A 25234-nucleotide genomic window follows, 5' to 3' on the forward strand; every position below is an offset into this window, starting at 1 on the left:
TAGTGGTTTCTTCTTTACTTCCTTCATCTGTTCATTCAAGTATAGTTTGAGCAACATGTGCCAAGCCTTGTTTTAGACACAAGAGACAGAAGGAATAAAACAGGCAAAATCCTATTTTCTCGGAGCTTACATTTCAATTTTTAAAGCTTTTAAAGAGTTTTCTACATGGAAAAAAGTCAGACAAAAGAGTGGGTACAAGGATGACTGAGTCTAACACAAAACAAAGAAGAAGTTCTAGATTCAGAGTTGTCTGGTAGTGGACAGTTATTATACTTTAGTGTTGAGAAGAATCACTAAGAGTATTCCTTTAAACATGTAGATTTATGGGCCCCATTTCTACAGACTGACTGTAACTTCTGGGTGCTAAGATCCAAGAATTTGTATTCAGGCAAGTAATTCTGGTAGAAGCAGAATTGCACTTGTCAAACTTTACGGTTTGTAAGAATCAAGTGAAGAGCTTGTTAAAACACAGATGCTTAAGCCCCAACCCTAGTGATTCTAAGTTGAGGTGAGGTCCAAAAAACTGCATGTCTAGTAAGTTCTCAGGAGATAAGATGCTGCTGGTCTGCAGATCAAACTGAGAAGTTTTAAAGTAGAAGACCTAACGACCGCAAATTGACAATGATCTAGAGGGTGGGACCAGAGGACTTTTCCTTGTCTATGAACCAGTAGATTACCTTCTGGATACCCCCATGTACCGTTGAGGGAGGGGACTGGGCCACCAGCACTTGTTGCTGATGAAGGTGCTGTGGCAAATGGTGGTGCTGCTGTGACAGGTGACTAAGTGTTTGCTGTTGCTGCAGGAGTAGCTGTGTTGGAGACTGCAATGCAGGCTGCTCATTATTTTCCCTATGCCACAGAACTCGAATGAATCGGTTATTTAGAACTGCTTCAGTGCTGGAAATGGCTTTCCTGGCCTCCTCATTGGTAAGATATTGGATGAGGGCTGCTTCTGGATCTCCCTTAAAAGCAACCTGTAAGAAAAAAACAAAAGCAACAAAAAAAAGCAAACAAATTAATAAGCAGTTAAATGCAGATAAATTATTGATAAAGACTTCAGAATAGAAAAGAACCTGCTGAAATCCATTCCGAAAGCTTTGTAAGTACAGTTCTCCATCACGCTAAAAGATAATATGCATATTTTTCAAATTATATACAAAAAAGACTATTCAATAAAGAATCCTAGTAATGTTACATAACCAGTTAGGGAAAAGTTGTTAGATCCCTCCCTGATAGCCTACATCCAAATAAACTCCAGAGAAAGAAAATATTTTACCATAACAAAAAAAAACCACAAAAAAACAATAAAAACACAGAAGAAAAAAAGGTGAATATCTGTACAATCTGAGTGTTTGGAAAATCTTTTTATGCATACCTATAAAAACAGGATCCATAAAGACAAACAGTAGCAAATTCTACCACATAAAAATTTAAAATCTGTCAGTCCAAATATACCCTAAACTAAATGATGAATAGAAGAACTATTTTTGATATACATGACAAGCAATGGCTTGGAAAAGCACTATTATAAATGGCTTCATAAAAAATGGGCGAAGACAATCAATAGGCATATCCAAAAAAACCTGCAAATGATCTATATAAATCAGAATCTACCTAGTAATTTAAAAAAGCAAATGGGGCGCCTGGGTGGCTCAGCGGGTTAAGTGTCTGACTCTTGATTTTGACTCATGTCATAATCTCATAGTTTGGGAGTACGAGCCCAATGTCCGGCTCTGTGCTGACTGCAAAGCCTGCTTGGGATTTCCCCCACCCCACCCCCTCTGCCCCTCCCCAGCTCACACTCTAAATAAATAAACAAATAAATAAATAAAATTTATTTTAAAAAAAGAAAAGCAAAGTAAAACAAGTATAATTTTTCACTTACGAAACTGGTTCAAAACATTTTGATGGATCCACATTACAATGTTGACAGGCTTTAACACAGTGCATGTGGGAGTACCAACTGGCACAACCCTTTTGGCAAACAATTTGGCAGAGCACAAATAAAAAGTCTTAAAATTCCCTTTAATTCAGCAACGCATCATAAAAAGAGAACGAAAGGTTTAGCAACAAGGAGGCTCACCACAGCATTGTTTTTATAGAAGATAAGAGAAACAACAGAAATCCTCAACCACAAGGAACAGTAAGTAAATTATGGCCTATTGCTACAGACTGATTTATGCCCCCACTCCCAAATTCTTATGTTGAAACTCTAACTCACTGTGTGACTACATTTGGAGACAGGGCTTTTAGGAGGTAATTAAAGTTAAATGAGGTCATAAGCGTGGGGCCCTAATCAGATGGTACTGGAGGTCTTATAGGAAAAGGAAGAGATCTTTCTCCCCTTCCAAAATTTGAGGACACAGCAAGAAAGTGGCCATCATAAAGAGAATCCTCACCAGGAACCAAAATGGCCATCACCTTGATTTCGGACTTCCCCCAAAATAAATGTTGTTTAAGCCACCTAGTCTCTGATACGTATTTGTTATGGCAATCCAACAAGACTAATATACCAAATTACATTAAGCCATCTAATTTTCCTAAATGCCATAAACCATAATGACCTAGAAAACATGTAAGAGAAAAAAGGCAGAGACATCTGATACGATTTTGTATTCTTGAAGTGTGTAAAGTATTTTTAAAAAGAAAACATGTCTATGTGTGTGCATATATGTGTTCTTCCATATAAATACAGTATGTTCATCAAAAGATTAATAATTATTGTTGCAATGTGGTGAGATTCAGGTGATTTGTTTTTTCACTTTTGTTTAATGGATTTCCAATTATCTATAAAATTAAACATGGACTATACTCAGGAAAACACAGTGCTTAAAAATCTTTCAAAAAGAGTACCTTGGTTCAATTCTTTGAAATATAAAATTTCCTCATACTACTTTTTTTTAAAGTTTATTTTTTTGAGAGAGAGAGAGAGAGAGAGAGAGAGAGAGAGAGAGAACGAATGAGCACAAGTGGGAGAAGGGCGGAGAGGGAGAGACAGAGAATCCCAAGCAGGCTCTGCAAAGTCAGTATGGAGCCTGATGCTGGGTTCAAACTCAGGAACCGTGAGATCACCCAGGCACCCCCTCATACTACTTTCTTCAGGTCTCAGCTTAAATGTCACCTCTCAGAGTGCTTTTTCTTGAGTTCCCTTCCCCCTCTATCACTTAATTACCTTACTATATCTATCTTTATAGCACTTAACCTGTTTTACTTGTTTATTCTCTCTCTGCTCTCTGAGAAGGTCAGCTGCATGAAGGCCAGGACCCTGATCATCATGCTCATTTTTAGCCAGTGTTTTCAACAGTGCTGGTCCAGTATAGCACACCTCCACGTTTTGGATGAGTACAGAGATTGGAGGGTGAAGGGAACAGGGATTTATTGCAGTGACCTAAGGGTGGTGCCTTTTTTCATATAATTTTTAAAAAATTTTTAATGTTATATTTATTTTTGAGAGAAAGAGACAGAGTGTGAGTGGGGGAAGGACAGAGAGAGGGAGACAGAATCTGAAGTAGGCTCCAGGCTCTGAGCTGTCAGCACAGAGCCCAGCGCAGGGCTCAAACCCACGAACCGTGAGATTATGACCTGAGCCTAAGTCAGACACTTAACCGACTATGCCACCCAGGCACCCCCTCATAATACTTTCTTAAATTGTTACATAAATCATATTTTGGTTTCATGACCAACATTAACCATCAGGGGTAACTGAGTGAAATGGCAAATTAATAAGGACTTCAAGTACTCTCAATTACACTGGAACACCCAACCACAAATGCATAAATTGGAATATGTGTCAAGTAGACAGCAAAATACAGAAACTACAAATCACATGATGTTAGATAACATGTTACGCTGCCTAAATTGTCAAGATTACAACCATCCTTAACCAATTACTTTTTCACTACAATATAAAAGTCACTCAGTAGACAAAATTACCTTAGAAATTACCAAAAATCTTACCTATCTAGTTAGAATACTAAAGCAGATTAAAAAGTCTTTTGTCCAGAGATAGCACCATGAATAAAAATATACTAACCATCCTCAATGTCCTTTCAGGAAGAGGTTACAGATAAGAAACAAATTAAAAAAAAAAAAAAAAAAAAGCAAAAAACAAATTCAGCTTAATTTCATCATAAAGTTGGGTATAGAGCTATACAGTGGAGCTTAAAACACTTAGCAGAGATTATAAGATTAATTACTGGCTCATTTAAGCAAAGTGAACTGCTATGTTCAAAGATGCATAAAAGCACATTCATCTGTCAGCAACCTAGTCACATTTACCTGGATGTTCACAATAGTTCCAAACTTGCTGAAGTGTTCATTGAGTTTAGTAATGTTGTTTAATTCCTGAGGGATCTTCTTGACTTCTAATTTGGTGTTTGTATACTGATTCTTTCTCAAAAATCCTGGTTTACTCTGACTGTTATTCCCTTGCCTGAAAGGAATATTAATAGATCTTGATTAATTCCCCCACCTTATGCCTAGCCATCAGACAGGTCCACAAAAACTTTAAGTTTATATGTATTAAAGTGTCATTTGTAAGACATTCTTACATTCTTCAGAAATTACTAAGTAATTTTCACATCGACCTTGTTACATGGGAACAGAACGGGTATAGAAAAAGAAGACTGAAGAGCAAAAGATCACAAAAAGAGAGGCCCAAATGAGATTAAAACTAATAGGCTAAAAAAGATCCACCACAATTACCAAGGAGTCTAACTTTAAAGCAAGAAAAGAACATCATTTTTTTCAATGGTGGGTTTTTCAACTTCTGTAAAAGTACAGAATATAAGTTACTAATACCTATTATATTAGTTACTAATACAAGTTACTAATATCTATTATATTCTGCTCGCTCTTCCCATTTTTAAGATGTTCTAATGATGCCTTGGGGAACCCTAATTTTGAGACACAAAGTTTTAAAATCACTGATTAATGACAACTGTGAATTTTACAAATTTACTAACGCAAACAAAAACAACAAATACACCAATTAGAACTACTAAGTAGCAAATTGTCTTACTTTCCCAGCCAAGGTTTCTTTGTGAGCGGCCCTTCCAAACCACTTATAGCTCTTTTTCGGCTATCTGGTTCAAGAACTACTCTGGTTATGTTGCTATTAATTGAAACAGGAACTGGTGGTTCAGTCTGGATGACAATGTTAGCAGCTGTTGGAAACAAAAATTAACATTACTAACAATGCATGGTATCTGAGGAATTTCAAATGATTACAATATATAGCCTAAAAGCTAAAAAGCAGAGTGAATAGCACCCAGCTACCATTTCCTTTTCAGAAATGCTTATTTACTAACTGCCTCCTCCTTTTTCTCCTTTGTTAAAAATACAATATTGAAGTTTAAAAAGTCATAGGCAGCTCCAATGTAAAAATTGATTCAGACAAGGATCATCAATGGTTGGAAAACAATATTCATCAGTAAACGTTGTTAGAGAACAAGATATTTATCTGGTGCCAAAGTACACCCCACAAATGATGACTTTACAATGGAGAGTTCTACCAATTATCATCTCAGACAAGCAAACTTAGCACCATAAACAGAGTGAAATTATTTGTACTGTTTGATGTGATTTAAAAAAAGTTCACCTGGACAGGATATTAAGGAATTATGATTTTCTTATGTGTAGCAATGATATTGTGCTTATGAAGGACGTCATATTCTTGGAAGTAAAATAAAGTATCTACAGGGCACAATCTCTGCAATATACTTTCAAGTAACTCAGGGAAAAAAAACCTGAAGGGAGAAGGAAAGAAGGGATAAAGAAGAATGTGCATTGCGCATACATAAGCAAGCACTTAGGCCCACAGGTGACAAAACTTTAATAAAGGTGAATCTAAGTAAAGGTATTCAGATGTTTATTGTATTTCTTTTGATTTCCTGTGCGTTTAAAAATTTTCAAACTCAAAAGTTGGGAGGAAAACCCAAAGCCCGTATTATAAATTGCTATATTTCATTCATAACAATTAAAACTAAAATACTTAAAGAAACTGACATTACAAATGGCTTATCTGTGAGTGGGAAGAGGTGTGAATAAAAAAATAAATAACAACACAAAACTATGCCTGATACACTGTGAATATTCTCCTTAACTTCAAGTGACTGTACCAAAAGTAAAATCAGCAGCCAAAAACGACATGTAGGGCTAGATGCTGGGGTAGGGATGAGAGTGGGGGGTAATATGTGTGACAATCGGGGAAATAATGATGCAGATTTAACATGTATTTCTTTAGCAGCTGCTAGAGCTCAACAATCATATTAGACATACGTGTAAATCAGTGAATAAAATAACTTTGATCTCTGCTCTATTAGGGCCTTTATTTTCAGAAGGCAAATGGAGGAGATAGCAATTGTGATGGTATAATGCATTCTAGAAGCTGAGATGCCATTAGATCTTCCCTAAAATAGCTTGATTACCTCCTAACATTGCCTACTGCTTTCCTTTACTGAAGTGGTTTATAAAAAAAGAAAGAGATACAGAGCTAGAGGCTGGATGACTTTGCCAAGGTGACAAACCACGTCTGCTGTACAAAAACCACATTTCTTTTTTTTTTAATTTTTAAAATAATTTTTTTAAATGTTTATTTCAGAGACAGAGACAATGTGAGTGGAGAAGGGACAGAAAGAGAGAGGGAGACAGAGAATCATAGCAGGCTCAAGGCTCTAAGCCATTAGCACAGAGCCCGACACGGGGCTCGAACCCATGAACTTTGAGATCATGACCTGGGCTGAAGTCAGACACTTAACCAACTGTGCCACCCAGGGTCCCCCAAAGACCTCATTTCTATCTGAGTGAGATTATCCACGAATTACTGTATATGAATGCAGAGAAAGACCAGACTAGCGACAAAGGAAAAACTTGAATTTTTAAGACTCTGATCTTTCCACTAATTTCAAGTAATTTGGTAATAATATATGCATTATAGCATAGAAGGTAATAGTATACTCTTCAGAATTGGAATGACCTGGGTTCAAATTCTAGTTCAGCCACTAAAAGCTGTGTGACTTTGGGCAAATTTCTTTAACCTCTCTAATCCTCAGTGTCTTTATCTGTAAAAAGAGAATTAAAATAGTACCTCTTTTAAGGAGTTGTAGGAAAGGAAAATAAGAGATAATAATACATATACAAAAGCATTTGGTTTCATCTTGACACAAAACTGTTAGCTTGCAGTAGTAACAATGATATTAATGGCAGTAAATAAAAGTTAATAAAATCAAGACAGGAAAGAAGGTAAGAACACGAAAATAGTCACCATATAACTAAATCAGAAAAACATTGTCAGGGGGGGTGCCCGGGTGGCTCAGTTAAGCATCCAACTATTGATCAGCTCATGACCTTGCTGTTTGTGGGATCAAGCTATGAGCCCAGCTCCATGCAGAGCCTGCTTGGGAATCTCTTTCTCTGCCCCTCCCTGACTGGTGCACATGCACACACTCCCTCAAAATAAATAAATAACCTTTTAAAAAATGTTTAAAAAAAAGATAAATACTGTCAGGATGTCCCATGGACAGTCATTCAAATTAAAATTAAATATCAGAAAACCAACTATAGTAAGAAAAACTGGAACCTCATCAAACCTTTTAACCCAACTTGTTTTCAGATGTTTTTATATTTATTTTTGAGAGAGAGAGAGAGAGCACGAGCGACCAGAGTACACGGGGAAGGGACAGAGAAAGAGGGAGACACAGGCTCCAGGCTCTGAGCTGTCAGCACAAACCCCAATGTGGGGCTCAAACCCACAAACCATGAGATCACAACCTGGGCCAAAGTCGAATGCTCAACCAACTGAGCCACCTGGTGCCCCTAAACCAACTTTTTTAAGGGAGGAGAAAGGAGGACATCAACCCATATTAAAGGTAAATGCTTGCATTTAATTTTTAAAGGTTTATGACTATGCTCTGTAAAGATCCTGACATATGGTTGTAATCATAAATATTTAAAAAGGTCAAATAATCATCTTATTGCAATATTTTAGATTCTCAGTTATTAGTGTGCAACACAGCTCTTATGATACAAAGTAGACCCTGAAGTGATCAAATTCTTTGAAGGCAAGGGACCATGTCATTTCATCTTTTTTTTCTTTTTTTTTTTTTTTGGGACAGAGAGAGACAGAGCATGAACGGGGTAGGGCAGAGAGAAAGGGAGACACAGAATCGGAAACAGGCTCCAAGCCATCAGCCTGGAGCCTGACGCGGGGCTCGAACTCACAGGCCGCGAAATCGTGACCTGGCTGAAGTCGGACGCTTAACCGACTGCGCCACCCAGGCGCCCCCATTTCATCTTTCTTTACCTAATATCTAGTGCAGTGCCCAGTAAACAGCTAAAACAGGCTAAAGGTATACAAAAAAAGCAATTAAAAAAAAAGTATTATTTTTATTTTAAAATAAATATATTACAATTATAGCTTTATTAATTTTATTTTATTTTTTTTTTTTTAAGAGAGACAGCCCAAGTTGGGGAGAGGCAGACAGAGGGGGAGACAGAGAATCCTAAGCAGACTCCACACTGCCAGTGCAGAGCTTGACTCAGGGCTCAAATTCATGAAACCATGAGATCATGACCTAACCAAGGGTTGGACGCTTAACCGACTGAGCCACCCAGGTGCCCCTCTAATTATAGTTTTAAAATAAAATGTGGAGACAAAGTTATTCAAAAACATTTATTTGAGATGATTATAGAGCACTCTTCAAAAGGACAGTGTGTAAATAATTTTGGACCCTAGTGAGGTCTGAAATGCTGTACTGAACTCCTGTGTAACAGCAACAAACAAAGGCTGAGGCATTCTCACCTCTTGGATTTGCATCCATATCTCCAGATGTTAGGCCAATCAGGTTTGGGCGCTGTGTCTGTGTTCTGGAAAAGAATTGTCTGTACTGAGATCTACCAGAACTGGTAATACTAGGAGCTTCTGGATTATAACCATCTGGTTCATATGTATCTGGGGGAAAACAAAACAACAAAACACATAACAAATAAGAGAGTAGTTAAGTAATTTTTCATTACTATAAACAACTGCAAAAAATGAATTTTTCTTTGACAAATATATCAACCTATACATACATACAAATACACACACACACACACACACACACACACACACACAATCTGAATCACAATATATATTAATACACCTGTTAGAAGTGAAAGAAATAAAAACGCTCCTGTCTCAAAACACAGATACACGTATCTGTTCTTGATTACGGAGATATTTCCAAATTCATTTACCTTAGCTAGCCATTTTTATCCTATATATTAATCACTTAATCCAAACATCTCTTAAATATTTTAAGAGAAATATGCACATATATGAATACTATATATAAAGGACTGGTTGAGTTTCCTCTGTTATCATGTTTCACCAATTTCTAGGTACTCTTTTTTTTTTTAATTTACATCCAAGTTAGTATATAGTGCAATAATGACTTTACAAGTAGATTCATCCCCTGGGTAGAACACCCAGTGCTCATCCCAACAAGTGTCTTCCTTAATGCCCCTTGCCCATTTAGCCATCCCCCCCACCCTAGGTACTCTTTTAAGTAGGGAAAAAAATAGAGAAAAAAATCAATCTACTAATTTGCTTACCTACATTTTAAAATGGAGATATAATAGCTGCTTTCATACATAAAACATTTCAAATGTTTTATTTCAAACAGCTAAAAAAATTTTACATTTACAAATATAATCATTATGTTACTACCAACCACCCCATCAATGCCACTTTTATCACATTCCCTTTGTTTTCTCTACAACTAAATATTTAATTCTTAAAATTATAATGCTAAATGGCTATTTTGTTAGTATTACAAAAATTCTGAATATGTTCATCTCTAAGTGGTATATATCCTCTTCATCCTACATAAAATGAAACAAGGGTTAAGATTAAGTGAAGACACTGATTTTCACAACTGTGATTTAGAAGTCCTTGCGTCTCTTTTTCTTCCTTGGTGGAAAAATGCTCTATGGCGTTCATATTAAGTTTCAGCTACAAAGTAAGAGACATTCAGATCCTTACTAATGGCCAATCAATATGATTCAAAGTATAAAATCAGCAAATTATGATAAAAAAGTTTTCAGTTACCACTTGGTAGTCTTGAAAGAAAATCTCCTACAGCTGTAGGTTTTAAAGCAGTTACATAATCAAATGACCTTGTTCTATAATTCCTGAGAATACACAGAACCCCTAGAAACTCAAAAGTCCTTTAGACAGTTATGATGGACTCAGATCTAAAGGGAAAGCAAGAAATGTTAAAAACCTCATGAAACACCCACAAAGCACTCCACAGGTCTTCCAAAGGTACACATAAGTAGGAGGGAAGAGTTTTCCAGAAATTACTACATTATACACAGCCAGGTCATACATGGATCAGAGAGGGAAAAAAAGATATGCTCATCCATGATCAGCAAGAAAAACAGATGTTTTTGGTTTGCTTTTTAAAAAATTATCCTAGTTTTTCTTGTAATGTGTAACTGATTAGAAAATATCCAAGTAGATATTCTCTTCCTATTTACTGTATTAGAAATCAGTTCAAGGAACTACCATGACTTTGTTACTGAGGCACTAAAAGTCCACATAGAGGACACCAGAGATGACAGACACACAGGAGGCCTAATCTAGCAACCACTAGGGACAAATCAAAGAGGCAGAGGAACAGAAGAGAAAACTACCTAAGAGGTTCGGTGGGAATTTGTGATGGCAGATCAGGATGCCAGGCACCACGCAGGCTGGCAAGCTATGGTACAAAAAGATCAGAGGGTGGATGGCCGGCCATCTGTAGCAAAGCTTACCTGGGACCAGAGGGGTGGGGCTGGAGACTGAGGTATGGTACCCAATGGAGGATCCCATGAGGTTTCGAGGTGGCACCAAACGAGCTGCCAACAGAGGAGGCGGTGTCCCCAACTGAAGTCGCTCAGATGCAGCAGCACCATGTTCACGAGAGTACATGGGCTGTCCTACAGAGGAAAGAATAGGAGGGCAGCTGGGAATGAGAGTCACAAGCTTCTCAGGGAATGATGTACTTCCTGAGACTTTAGCCAAGAACAGAGAGAGTACACCAAAATGCCAGTCGAGAAAGGTATTACTGATATTCTTCCTAACTCAAGAAACAGGCACATAACCAGTTAGGATGCACTGAGGTATAAAGAAAGAGTGAGAATTAGGCAGTATGATTGCATAATCTCCATTTTTCACAATCTTAAGTGGAACAACTATATGCTAATTGTACCCAAAACTGAACAGTCAACCATATCACACTATCAGGTAAAGGTGCCCTGAGCTATTACTTGTGTACAGTTTTGTATCCAGCAAGACATGTAGTTTTTTGAAGACTATCACATCCATTAAAAACAAAAACTCTTCTCTCCTCAAAACCACATAGTTTAAGGTTGACACAAAACATATTCCCATATCTGGGAGCAGAAAAAACAATAAAAAAATTAAAAACAAAAAACACCACAAGCATATCCTCACAGAAAATGAGAAACGTTCAAAAGGAAAACACTAAACAAGACAGTGAAAACTTGTTATCCCTTGAACAGGTAGATAACAAGTACAAAGAAAAAAAGGACAAAACCCGAGATAAACAGACCAACTACTGTACGTATGAAATTACCTCAGATACTAAGAATGACTTTTGAAAAAAAAACACATTTAGAGCTTACATATATTAACACAAGAATCTCTGACACAATGAAGTCAAATTTGGTAGAAAAAGATTTAAAAAGAAGTACCAAGGAGTAGGCTTTTTTCTTTCATTGGACGCTTAATAGTATCTGTTTTACTGACTACCCCATGAGACCTATTTATAATGTTTACTCAACACTTTATATTTAAAGTCAGATGTTCACTATGTGGCACAAGATAAGTGAATTTAGAATTTCTTTTACACCTGATAAATTTCCTTAACAGTTATAAAATTCCAAAGATTTTTTTTTAACTTTTTTTTTTAACGTTTATTATTGAGAGACAGAGAGACACAGAGTATGAGCATGGGAGGGGCAAAGAGAGGAGACACAGAATCCGAAGCAGGCTCCAGGCTCTGAGCTGCCGGCACAGAGCATGACGCAGGGCTCAAACTCACAGACCGCAAGATCGTGACCTGAGCCGAAGTCAAGCGCTTAACTGACTGAGCCACCCATGTGCCCCTCCAAAAGATTTTTAATACACTTTTAACAGAACAAACCACAATACAGCCACTTGATTTTATAGTAAATGTACAAAAGAAACAGATGTACTAAATTTTACTACCCTTCTCTTCCTACGTATGAAGCTAAGGAGGTGACAAATCATACTGTACAGCAGACCACAAAACTGTGTGCTTAGCACCAATTCTTTCAAAATTTGCATTAAAAAAGAATCTTTTGATCACTACATTGCAAAAACAACCTAACATATCATCAACGATCTGAAAATAGTTGTAAGAACGACCTACTGGGCAGAATTTCCTGCAGAATGAAGGGGTGTGCTAAAGAGAAAAATGGGGAAGTACATTCTCAGTCCATACAACTAGTTTAAATTTTTGACACAGCACTCAATGTACCAAGTATACTTAACTAATAACTGTCTTAAAGTGAAATGAAAAGTTAAAGGCTAATCTGCACAATGTCTTCTTGTCAACATGAATGACAAAGAACATGCATTTAATTTTAGAAAGATGGTTGTTTATTCAAATGCAGTCTGATGTTCTTCAACAACCCTTAATGAAACAACAGGTCTAAGCAGTGATTACAAATGGCTGCTGAAACCATGAACTACTTTCAAAATGGATCAATCAGGATGAAAACACCTGTACACATTGATCAGCATTTACAATGCAGAAAGGAAATATTATGTATATCATAAAATACTGTAGTAGGAAGTACATCAATAAAATATTCACGACAAAAACAAAAAACAAACAAATGTGAATCCAATGCCTCAAAATTTAGCCCCCAATTTATAGAAAACCCAGAAGATAGAAGAATGTGTTAAATGACACAAGGGGATGTAATGTGCCAAGTCCAGAATGTGAAAACATTCTTCAGGACAAATGATCAGTTTCTTTAACAAATAAAGGTCAAGAAAAAACAAAACAGAGGTACAAGAAACTGTTATAGGTGTAAAGACTTAAGAAATACATCTTCTAAATATAATATGTAACCTTGTTTGGATCCAGCTTCAAATGAACCAGCTGTAAAAGGACACCTACGGTACAATTTAGAAATATGAACACTGATGGCATATTTGACAACAGTAAACTTACAAATATTTTGGGAGTGTAATAAAGTACTGTGATTGTTCAATCCTTATCTTTCAAAGATATACAATGAAGTTTTTACAGATGAAATGTTATGTTTGGGGCTTGTTCTAAAATAATCAAGTCAGGGATGAGCTATACATGAAGCAAGATTAACTCCATATGTTGAGAAGCATTGAAGGCCATGAGTACCTGAACATTCCTGCAGTATTTGCTTTCCTTCTTTGTATATTTGAAATTTTCCATAAGTTTTCTTTTTTTTTTTTTTTAAATTTTTTTTTTCAACGTTTATTTATTTTTGAGACAGAGAGAGACAGAGCATGAACAGGGGAAGGGCAGAGACAGAGGGAGACACAGAATCTGAAACAGGCTCCAGGCTCTGAGCTGTCAGCACAGAGCCCGACGCGGGGCTCGAACTCATGGGCCGTGAGATCACGACCTGAGCCGAAGTCGGACGCTTAACCGACCAAGCCACCCAGGCGACCCTCCATAAGTTTTCTTAAATGAAGTATGTTACAATAACTGTGAAGGTGAGCTGATCACAACTTATATTCATTAATTTTAGTTCTGATCAGCACAGAGTGAATGGAGAATTTCAAAGTGCAAACACTCCCAAGTTCATGCTCCTAAGTTTTTCATATATCTTATATGCCTGACAGCAAAATTTTCAGTTTTTAAAAATAAAGTTTAGTTATTTATTTTTAGAGAGAAAGAGTGAACAGGGGAGGAGCAGAGAGAAAGAAAAAGAATCCCAAGTAGGTTCTGTGCTATCAGTGCAGAGCCCAAAACAGGGCTTGAACCCACGAACCATGAGATCATGATCTGAGCCGAAATCAAGAATCAGACACAACCAACTGAACTCCCCAGGCACCCCCCAAATTTTCACCTTCTTAATGTTAACTCTAGTCAGCTGAAGATAGTCTTTATTCAAATAGAATTTTTAGCTACTCTTTGTAATTTCCTGATTTTGTCTTTAAAAGTTTTCCAAGGGAAAAAAAATCTTAAGCTTTAAACTAAAAGCTCAATTAGAAAACAAAAAAGCTACACCTTCCAATTATTGGCCATATTGATCATGTATCTTCAGTATTAGAATCCAAGGTCCCTGGCACACCATCTAAAGTTCCAGGGTCTAAATGATGTCTGGTACATAGTAGGAACTCAATAAAGAGTGACTTAAAGAAGCGATGAAAGTTTATTTATTAAAAGTATCCCAATGACAAGTATTTTGGATGAAAATCTGTATGCTGAAATGGACAGTAAGATAATGAATGCAAGACAAAACAAAGTAAAACACAAGGGGAGAGATGTCCCAGACAACATTCAATGACTCTATCGGATACGAATAAATTTTCTAGACCTCAAAACCCAAGATTCTGCACAAAGAAACATTATTTATGCATTCCACAGAATTAAGTGCAGAATCTCAAGTTTAGGTGTACAGGGCTTTAAATAATTTTACACAGTCGGTAACAGGAAATGTATTTTAAGAGATAATTTACATAAATTCATTTGGAGACTGACAACTACCTTCAACCCAAAACATCAGTCTGTAGAATACAGGATGTTATATTCTACTATTACTCTTGCTCATACTCGTTACACTGAGCTTAGCGATGATAAAATAGATCTACCACATCTTCTTCAGAGAAACATAAAAAAGAGACCAAATTTAAAGGAGAAAGGGGAATATACTTAAAACTGGTCCTGAAAACCAAAAAATTATACACTGAATTGGTTATTTCAAATTTGGATAAAATGTCTTGAGTACCGCAGAGGACAGAGGTGATTTTAATGTGTGTTATGATATTGTTCTCTTTCCATGCAATTCCATCTATATTCCTTAAGTCATTTTCAGAGTATCTGTGACATTTTTAATGCAACAAAACAACATTTCAGAATTTCTTCTAAACTGTATCTATTTGACAACACCTTTTAAATAGCATTACCAGAGGCCATATATACCCTACCCAGTTATACAGTGAAGATAATTCCTTTTCTTTTAATATTCAATTGTCCTATTCCAAAACAAGTAATAACCACAGGCTGGATGTTTTATTTTTGACAGAATTAGTTTCTTTGTCACCTGTATTTCTGAGCCACTCTGTTCATCTAGTTACAATGGCAAAATATGCTATATTTTAAAAAACACATTTCTTTTCCACTATTAGATTTTTAACTTGTTACAAGAATCATTTCTTACTCATCTGTATATTCCCAGTACCTAGCATTAGGGAAACTCCTCTATTTTTCCTTCCAAAACCCCAGATATCATTTTTCTCTGTATATCCTGGGTTTCTACAGACATAATTTTCAAAAGTAAATACCATTTGATATGCTGTATTCCACTTATAAACATCTTCTGTGTTGTGAATTTTAACGACAACAAAATATCCATAATTTATACCTTCCCAACTTGTTAAACTTTGAGAGCTCAAGTTCTCTAATACATTTTTTTACTTTGTTTGAAGTGAAGTTCTAATTTTTTGGGAAATTACTCATTACACTATTAAGAAAAATATACCTGAACAATTTGAAGGATTCAACTTATATCTAAAAGAAAATTAAAAAAAAAAAAGCTATTTTTAAAACAACTAAATACAAAGATATAAAAAATTTATGCCTAACAAACTACACCAAAAAAATGTTTAACTGTTTACATTGTAATCAGAAACTTTCTCCTATGTTTTCAAATTTCCCTATGAATTTTAGAATCAAATTTTAACTTTTAAAAAAGGAAGAGAGTAGTTTGCATAGCACAAAGAGTTTTAAATTGTCTGATAAGAATAATTCTGTAACTTTCAAGACATTTGTCTGCCAACCAAATCTCTTCAAGACACTGGCGCGTATATGGGACTATCCTCTAAAGCAGTAATTCACAAACGCCAAAAGGAAGCTATCACCTTTTACTGGTCTGAGACAAAATGAAGGGAAAAATTAATATTTTATAAAATGAAATATAAAAGGATTGTCCTTTATTCTGGTACTGTCTTTTTTTTATAAATAAAAATGTAGTTTTTAAACAGAAATATTAAATTTTTTCACATATAGTTTCTTAATGGGGGCAAACAAGAAGTTGCTAACTATACTGCTCCTCCAAATTTTCTTAAAAATGTTACCAGCTTCTGAAAAGCAGTTACTAATATATTAACAAAATATTCTTGCTTTTAAAAACAGAAAAATGGGGCATCTGGGTGGCTCAATTGGTTAAGCATCCAACCTCAGCTCAGGTCATGATCTCACAGTTCGTGGGTTCGAGCCCCACATCGGGCTCTGTGCTAACAGCTCGGAACCTGGAACCTGGAACCTGGAGCCTGCTTCAGATTCTGTGTTTCCTCTCTCTCTCTGCCCCTTCCCTGCTCACTCTGTCTCTCAAAAATAAATAAATATTAAAAAAAATTTTTTTTAATAGAAAAATGGGGGTGCCTGGGTGGCTTAGTTGGTTAAGTATCCAACTCTTGATTTTGGCTCTGGTCACAATCTCATGGTTACGAGATCAAGCCCTGCATCAGGCTCTGTGCTGACCCTGAAGCCTGCTAAAGATTATCTCCTTCTCTCTGTCCTTCTCTCCCCTTCACACTGTCTCTCAAAAAAACAAACAAAAAAAAAACACACAAAAACTTAAAAATAAAAAATGGTGTTCAAGTAAAATGAGGTTAGATACCTTGTTCAACTTTGCTCTCAAGCATGTAGCACAATACCTGGCACATAGCAGGCATTCACCAAATACTTGCTCAATTAACAAACATCTAAGTCACTAAAATAAATGGTAACAGTCAGATTTTTATAAATTAAAATCAAAGTGGAATTTTTACAGTCACTATGTTAAATTTAACAATATTAAATGGTAATTGCCAGACTTAGAAAAAAAATCAAAAACAAAGAATTTTTATTGTGAGTCACAACACTAAATTTAACACTAAGAAAACGTGCCATCTGCAATACACTCTCAGATAAATAATCTGTTTTTTGTACTCGTAAGTCCAAAAGCATTAACTAATAACGTTAAGAACTCAATTGGGGGAAATAAATGATACAGGACTGATAAATGCTGAAGCCAGGTAACAGATGTATATGGCAGTACATTATACTATCTTCTTTATTTTTACATTTAAAATTTGTCTAATTGAAAAATAAAAGAAGCAGTAGAACAAAGATGCACCAATTAGAAGACTATGAGAGGCTAAGATGTTGTTCTGAAAAAGCTCAGCTGAACATAAACTTAATATACATGAAAAGAAATCTAACAGGAGGCCTATGGACAATTATACGTCATTATGTAAGAAATGCTTTTTGGTCTTGTCAGAGTTTACAACAGACCAATAATGTTCCCCATGTACTTAGAAGATGTGGGGTTTGAAAGAAGAGAAGAGAGAGAGCACATTACTAGGAATGAAGACAGGAAAAGAAAGTTGAGTCAAGACAGGGACACAAGACAAGATATTAATTGCCTAACCAGAAGATGTATGTGAGAGCACAGTGAGATTACTTATTATATAAAAGAGAAGCTACAGGGAAGGGTTCATCTATACTTTAGGAGAAAACTGTGGCCACTACAGAGTTCTCATGTCGTGAATGGCTTTCTTAGGAAAACTAGCAGCACTATGCAGTGTGACTTAGGGGGAGTGAAACATAATGGGAGTCAAAAGGAGTACAGCAATAATCCAAATGTGAGGTGATTCAAGTGTGGATGAGGGCAAAAGCCACAGGAGGAATAGAGAGAAACGGATACTTCAAAGAAAAAGAGAAAGGATTTTTTTACTAACTAGATATAAAAAAGCAAAGCAATGAGTCAATCATGTCAAGGTTTCAATTCTAGGTGACTAGATGGCTGTATTTCAATTTATAAAGACAGGGATAGTGGAGGTAGAGACTTAGAAGATAATTATGTTTGATTTCAGAAAAGTTAAAATTTAAGCAGACAATAATAACTACAGTATAAAAACTAACCACTACATCTAGCTTACTAGATGCCAGGTACTATTTTAGATACTTTACATACATATATTCCTTTATTCCTCAAACACTCTTAATGAGGTGAGTAATATTATTATTCCCATTTTACAGAAGAGAAAATTAAGATACAAAGAAGTTAAGTAACTTGTCCAAGGTCACAATGACAGAAAGTAATGGAACCAGGATTTAAACCTGGGTTTATTAATTACTTTGAATTGTCTCACCATGGTATGATAAAGACGAAAAAATGCGTGACAAACAGAACTGCATAAAAGATGAATTTATCGATAAAGTGACATAGCTCTGTAAAAATTAAAAACTCACAACCTGACATTTTTAACAACTAATTACATCACTTTTATGCTATTAGGGACATTTTTTAAAAAACTTTAAATCAACTATAAACAACAAAGCCACCTAAGAAAAAAGAAAGAATTAGGACTGAAGAACAACATATTATAAACATAAATGTTATAAATATCCTAGCCATTAAATATTACAGTTTAAATGATGTTCACTATCTTCACTCCAGCATACAAGTTAAATAATTAATAGGCATATTTTATCTGACCTTTTGTATATTCTTAGAAGATAAGCCTTGTGCTTTGGAAATTCAATCAGAGGTACAATTTTTTAACAGAAGCTTCAAATAAATTTCCTTTAGACGAGAATAAAGCTTCAAAAGAAATGTCCTTTAAGAGATATAAATGTTGCTACCTCCTCTACAGGAAACTTCTCCAGTACAGAAGGCCTTGCCCTTCTCCTCCATGAACACGCAAGTTAATACACAACTAAAGAGCATAACCACATAGTAAACTTCCTTGTGAATACAAATATAATTTTTATATGGCACAGTCCATAAGAAGAGAAACAAATTGTATTTTTTAAAAGGATAACACTGAAACTTAAGCTTTTCTAGACCCTAGCAGTTTTTTTTTTTAATTTTTTATTTGTTAATATATGAAATTTACTGTCAAATTGGTTTCCATACAACACCCAGTGCTCATCCCAAAAGGTGCCCTCCTCAATACCCATCACCCATCCTGCCCTCCCTCCCACCCCCCATCAACCCTCAGTTTGTTCTCAGTTTTTAACAGTCTCTTATGCTTTGGCTCTCTCCCACTCTAACCTCTTTTTTTTTTTTTTTCCTTCCCCTCCCCCATGGGTTTCTGTTACGTTTCTCAGGATCCACATAAGAGTGAAACCATATGGTATCTGTCTTTCTCTGTATGGCTTATTTCACTTAGCATCACACTCTCCAGTTCCATCCACGTTGCTACAAAAGGCCATATTTCATTTTTTCTCATTGCCACGTAGTACTCCATTGTGTATATAAACCACAATTTCTTTATCCATTCATCAGTTGATGGACATTTAGGCTCTTTCCATAATTTGGCTATTGTTGAGAGTGCTGCTATAAACATTGGGGTACAAGTGCCCCTATGCATCAGTACTCCTGTATCCCTTGGATAAATTCCTAGCAGTGCTATTGCTGTAGACCCTAGCAGTTTTAAGTCAAGCAGTATTTACTTACGTTCTGATACTGTATAAAGGAGGTTCTGGGGTAAAGGAGGAGGTAGTCTTGCTCCCACTGGCGCAAGATTGGGCACTGCACTTGTCCCAGGCTGGTCACGGTTGTTTATCAAGCTTGACTGTGTTATGGGTGGTCCTAAGAATTAAAGAAAAGAGAAGAGAAGAGAAGAGAAGAGAAGAGAAGAGAAGAGAAGAGAAGAGAAGAGAGAGAAAGAAAAGGAAAGAAAAAGTTAGAACACTAATGTTTCCTAATAAAAATACTATGCTAGTACTAATTTGGGTAGTCATTATTAAACTACCTACTTTAGCTTAGAACAGAATAAAGGAATTTGATAAACACATGCTTCAACACACTGAGTTGCAGTATTAATTAAGATGACATTTCAGTTCTAAAACAGACAAAACAACTCCAGGGTACAAAAAAAAAAGAATAGTTAGCTCTGGAGAATGGGAGTGAAAAATGGCTGAGAAGTAACTTGAACAAAGTTTCTGGGATGATGATAAAGTTCTACAGAACTCAAGTTCTACAACATCATGAACATGTTTAAATATACTGATTGTCTGCAACACAACAGGAAATGCATCAAAAATAATAATGGGCTGGGGCGCCTGGGTGGCTCACTCAGGCGTCCCGACTCTTGATTTCAGCTCAGGTAATGATCCCATGGTTTGTGAGATCAAGCCATGCTTGGGATTCTCTCTCCTTTTCTTTCTGCCCCTTCCCCAAGTGTACACATGCATGCTCTAAGGAACATATAAAAATAATGGAAAAGATAGAAAGATACATGACGAGAGAAATATAGTAAAATATTCATCAGGAACCTAGATGGTGAGTATATAGGTATTCAGTGTATACTTCTTTCAACTTTTCAGTTTGCTTGAAATTTTTCATAGCAACATGGAGAAAATGACATGCTTGGATTTCACTATTAAACAGAAATGTTCCCACATATCACATCTTTTATTGTGAGAATTTCTATGTATGAAGATGTCTTTATATCTGGGGAATAAAATCTCAACTTGAGCTTCACAATTATGCCATATAATTGACAATACTAAATCTGTGTATTAAATGTCTCCAAATCTTTATCAACATTAATGAAATGTGTTCTTTTTTAATTCCTTTTTTTTTTTTAATGTTTATTTTTGAAAGAGAGAGTGCAAGTGGGTGAGAGGCAGAGAGAGAGAGGGAGACAAAGGATCCAAAGCAGGCTCTGCATTGACAGCAGTGAGCCCAATGTCAGGTCAAACTCACAAACTGTGAGATTGTGACCTGAGTTGAAGTTGGACACTCAACTTACGGAGCCACCCAGGTGCCCCATGAAATGTGTTCTATAAAGAATACTACTGCAGGAAAGCTAGGTGATTGGTACATGGGTTCATGCTAAACTATTTTTGTCACTTCCTTGTGAGTCCACAATATTTTCAAAAATAAAGAGTTTAAAAAAAGAAAGCTGAAAAAGTACTGCTTAATAAATTGAATGGCAATCATTTTTTAAAATAACAATTTGCGGGGCGCCTGGGTGGCTCAGTCGGGTGTCTGACTTCGGTTCAGGTCATGATCTCACGGTTTGTGGGTTCAAGCCCCGCACTGGGCTCTGTGCTGTCAGTTCAGAGCCTGGAGCTTGCTTTGGATTGTGTCTCCCTCTCTCTCTGCCCCTCCCCCACTCACTCTCTGTCTCTCAAAAAATGAATAAACATTAAAAAAAAAAATTTTTAAATAACAATTTGCCATCTCTTAACAATTGTTAATGTCTCCACATAGATATTTTGTTCTATCTTTGCACACATGTAAACTATTCACCAGTTTTTTCTAATTACAAAAAAAAAAAAAAAAAAAGGGACTTTAGTCTTGCTTCTCTTTTTGCTAAACTATCAACTGTTACGAATTTTTAAATGATCATTTAAAAAAATTTTGTACTTGGGGTGCCTGGGTGGCTCAGTCAGTTAAGTATCCCACTTCAGCTCATTTCATGATCTCACAGTTCTCAGGTTCGAGCCCCACATTGGCCTCTGCGCTGACAGCTCAGAGCCCAGAGCGTGCTTCGTATTCTGTGTCTCCCTCTCTCTACCCCTCCCCGCTTGTGCTTGCTCTCTCTTTCTCAAATGAACGTTAACATAAATAAAAACATTTCGTACTCCATTTTGGTGGATGTGATAAGAGCATACAGTTCACTAAAAAATAAAATAAACAATAAACAATCCTTATCAGTAAAGAGACTCATACTAAAGTACATGCTAGTGAAATGATAAGACTTTTAGAATTTTACTCCAGCAAAAATGAGCCAAAAAGCGCACACACTAGGGTGGGGCAGCGGCGGGGGAGTGGGAGCAAGGTGGAGGAAATAAGACAAAAACAGGTGAATACTGATAATCACTGAAGTTGGATGATCGTGCATGTGGTACACATATTATTATTCTACCATATTTGAAAATTTCCATAAAAGACTTTAAAAATTATTTTAATATTCTAGAACAGATTTTAAGACTAGGAAATTTCATTAACCAAGTGGCATGTTCTTTTTTCTGACATCTTCAAAACACTGGGATTTCTCAAGATGTTGTCAACTAAGCAAGATTTTGACTCCTAAGATTTTTTGAAGGTATCTATTCTCAATCTATCTTTCAAAAACTTTAAATCTAGTGTCAAGTTAGCTAAGAGATGGGTTCTTCTAAATACAATTCTTTGCTAAAGAAAGAAATATTCAACGAACATATACTTACTTGGTATGGGAAGCACAACAGATGGTGGAGGCTGGCCATGTCCCTGGGGAACAGGAAGTCTCATGCTATGTCCAGGACCTGGACCTGGACCCGGGCCGGGGCCGGGGCCTGGTCCTGGGCCTGGTCCTGGCATCGGAGGCATTAACATTCCAGGAGGTGGTGGAGGAGGAAGCCCAGGGGGAGGTGGAGGGAAAGGAATCATGCTTGGCAGAGCGACTTCATCAACAACCAGGGGATCATTTCCATGATCAAACTGACAAAGGTCACCAAGTACACAAAATCCTCTTTCTGTAAGAACAGAAGAACAATCTTATTACAATCTATTTAGAGTTCAGAAAACAAATAAAACAAGACCCTGAAAAGCCTACCTATCTGATTTACAAAGTATTTTTTCTCCAAGGAATTTAAAGCCTTCTTAGTGTTACTCTGTTAATCATCACATATCACTGAGGTAGGGCCAGATGTACTCTCTACTTTTTGAGACTACGCTTTGTTGAGATAGCAAGTAACAGGGTCCAAAACAGGCTACTAGCCACTATCAGATTAACCTATTCGCCATTAAGTTTTTGTAATAAAAATTCAGACTCGGGGTGCCTGGCTGGCTCAGTCCATAGAGCATGCTACTCTTGATCTTGGGGTCATGAGTTTGAGTCTCACACTGGTTGTAGAGATTACTTTAAGGAAATAAAAAAAAATTCAGATTCAAAATAGCAAAGGCAGGGTACAGCAGGTAAAGGACCTAACTAGACAATCTAATTTCAACTATCTATTTTCATGGTATTATTCTAAATTCTACATTCTTGCTATATGTACAGTTTGAAACTTTAGTTTAAAATATTAAAGTGGAAGGGGTGCCTGGCTGACTCAGTTGGTGGAGCATGTGACTCTTGATCTCAGGGTTGTAAGTACAATCCCCATGTTGGGTGGAGAAATTACTTTAAAATAAATGTAAAAAGAAAAAAAAAAAAAGGAAGAAAAAAAACATTCAATTTACTAGGTTATTCACTGCAGCATTGTTCATAATAACAAAACGTTAGAAACACCCCAAAAGCACATTAACATCAAATTAAGTTAAACATGTTTTTCTACATACAGAATACTAAAACACCTCAAAAAAGCATTAAGGAAGCTCCAATATAGGACAACTGCCAGCAAATACTACTCTGTGAAAAAAAATACATGCAGAAGAGTGTGAATAGTATACTAGCATTTATGTAAAATAGAAAACGGGAGAACGTACATATTTATGTACACATATTCAGACTATGTTTGGAAAGATATATAAGAAATTAATAGCACTGGGGTGCCTGGGTGGCTTGGTCGGTTAAACACCTGACTCTGGATTTCAGCTCAGGTCATGATCTCACAGTTCATGAATTCAAGCCCTTCATCGGGCTCTGCACCAACTGCTTGGGATTCTCTCTCTTCTTCTATCTCTGTCCTCCCCTGCCTACTCTCTCCTTCTCTCTCAAAATAAACAAACTTGAAAAATAAATATATAAGTAAATAAATAAATAAATAAATAACATTAAATTGGCCTTAAGAGAACTCTGTGGCTGGGAGACCAGGGTGAGAATGAGATAATGCCTGAATTATTATTTGATTCTATTTCCCACTTAAAAATAAATAAAATGTCGGGGCGCCTGGGTGGCTCAGTTGGTTGAGCCTCCGACTGTGGCTCAGGTCATGATCTCACAGTTCGTGAGTTCGAGCCCTGTGCTGGGCTCTGTGCTGACAGCTCAGAGACTGGAGCCTGCTTCGGATTCTGTATCTCGCTCTCTCTCTGACCCTCCCCCGTTTGTGCTCTGTCTCTGTCTCAAAAACAGATAAACATTAAAAACAATAATAATAAAAAAAACAAAATGTAAAAATATATATTCTATATTTACAGGAAACATGTTAATAATGCCTGTGATTTGCTTCAAATAATACAGGTCCAGAAGAAGCAGTAGAAAAGCACAGATGAAAACAAAATTGCCCAGGAGCTACTAACTGCTGATGCGAGATCACGGATACACTAGGGTTAATTACATTGTTCCGTCAACATTAATATTTAAATATTTCCATAATAAAAAATTAAAATACATACACACCTAAATACATACATACATTCAAATGGAAAGTCAGCATATTAAAATTTTAACTAAGTTATAATGCTTAACAAATTCCCACCACCAAACACTACACAAATAAATTACAATTCCTAATGCCTACCAAATTTTGTGGTATACTGTCTGAAGTAACAACAACAAACAAATGAATGGATGACATGTGAACACCCTCTTAACCAGAACCAAACTATTAAATCAAAAAAGCAAATAAGCATATACCAAAAGAGATTTTCCTCCTCATCCATCCCTTTTAACAAAAATCTGGATTAAAATGAAAAGGTCTGCAATATTCACATTAGCTTTACTAGCACTTTGGGGTACAATCGAAAGGACAATTTTTACCATCATAATCTCTGCATCGCCTCTTTGGTGGTGGGTTTCGACCAAAAGAATTGGAAGAGCTATGATTGTTATAGTAATTAGACCAACTCTCCGTTGTGTTTTCAGAGTGGTGCGCAGGTGCAATCACAGTAACAGTGCTGGGAATAGACTGTGCCCCAGAGGAGTACTGCTCAGAAGAGCTCGGAGGTGGTGCAGACACAGGCACATAGGAACTCTCCAAGTCGTTCCTTTCACTCTTGAACTTTGATCTTTCCCTGTGCTCTGCTTTAGAGACAAAGTAAAAACAAGAAACAACCGAGATTAGACATTTATGTTCTCAACCTACGA

At 36.4% G+C, this 25234-nt stretch overlaps 1 protein-coding gene across 4 annotated transcripts in view; it reads right to left on the reverse strand.

Moving 5' to 3' along the window:
* RBM27 (RNA binding motif protein 27) overlaps positions 1-25234 on the reverse strand; it is a 76791-nt gene that overhangs the window by 25405 nt on the left and 26152 nt on the right. Inside the window, exons 6-13 of one of the 4 annotated variants that reach the window (XM_058732718.1) lie at positions 24908-25168; positions 22455-22742; positions 19732-19866; positions 10798-10962; positions 8801-8950; positions 5021-5165; positions 4279-4432; positions 678-974 (exon numbers count right to left, since the gene is read on the reverse strand). In XM_058732718.1, the coding sequence (XP_058588701.1) occupies positions 678-974; positions 4279-4432; positions 5021-5165; positions 8801-8950; positions 10798-10962; positions 19732-19866; positions 22455-22742; positions 24908-25168 (1595 nt within the window). Of the gene's footprint in view, positions 1-677; positions 975-4278; positions 4433-5020; positions 5166-8800; positions 8951-10797; positions 10963-19731; positions 19867-22454; positions 22743-24907; positions 25172-25234 lie in introns of all 4 variants that reach the window. The other 3 variants (XM_058732711.1, XM_058732731.1, XM_058732725.1) reach the window with 3 other exon arrangements.

This window comes from Neofelis nebulosa, chromosome 1 (assembly GCF_028018385.1).
Source record: "Neofelis nebulosa isolate mNeoNeb1 chromosome 1, mNeoNeb1.pri, whole genome shotgun sequence".
Lineage (NCBI taxonomy): Eukaryota > Metazoa > Chordata > Mammalia > Carnivora > Felidae > Neofelis > Neofelis nebulosa.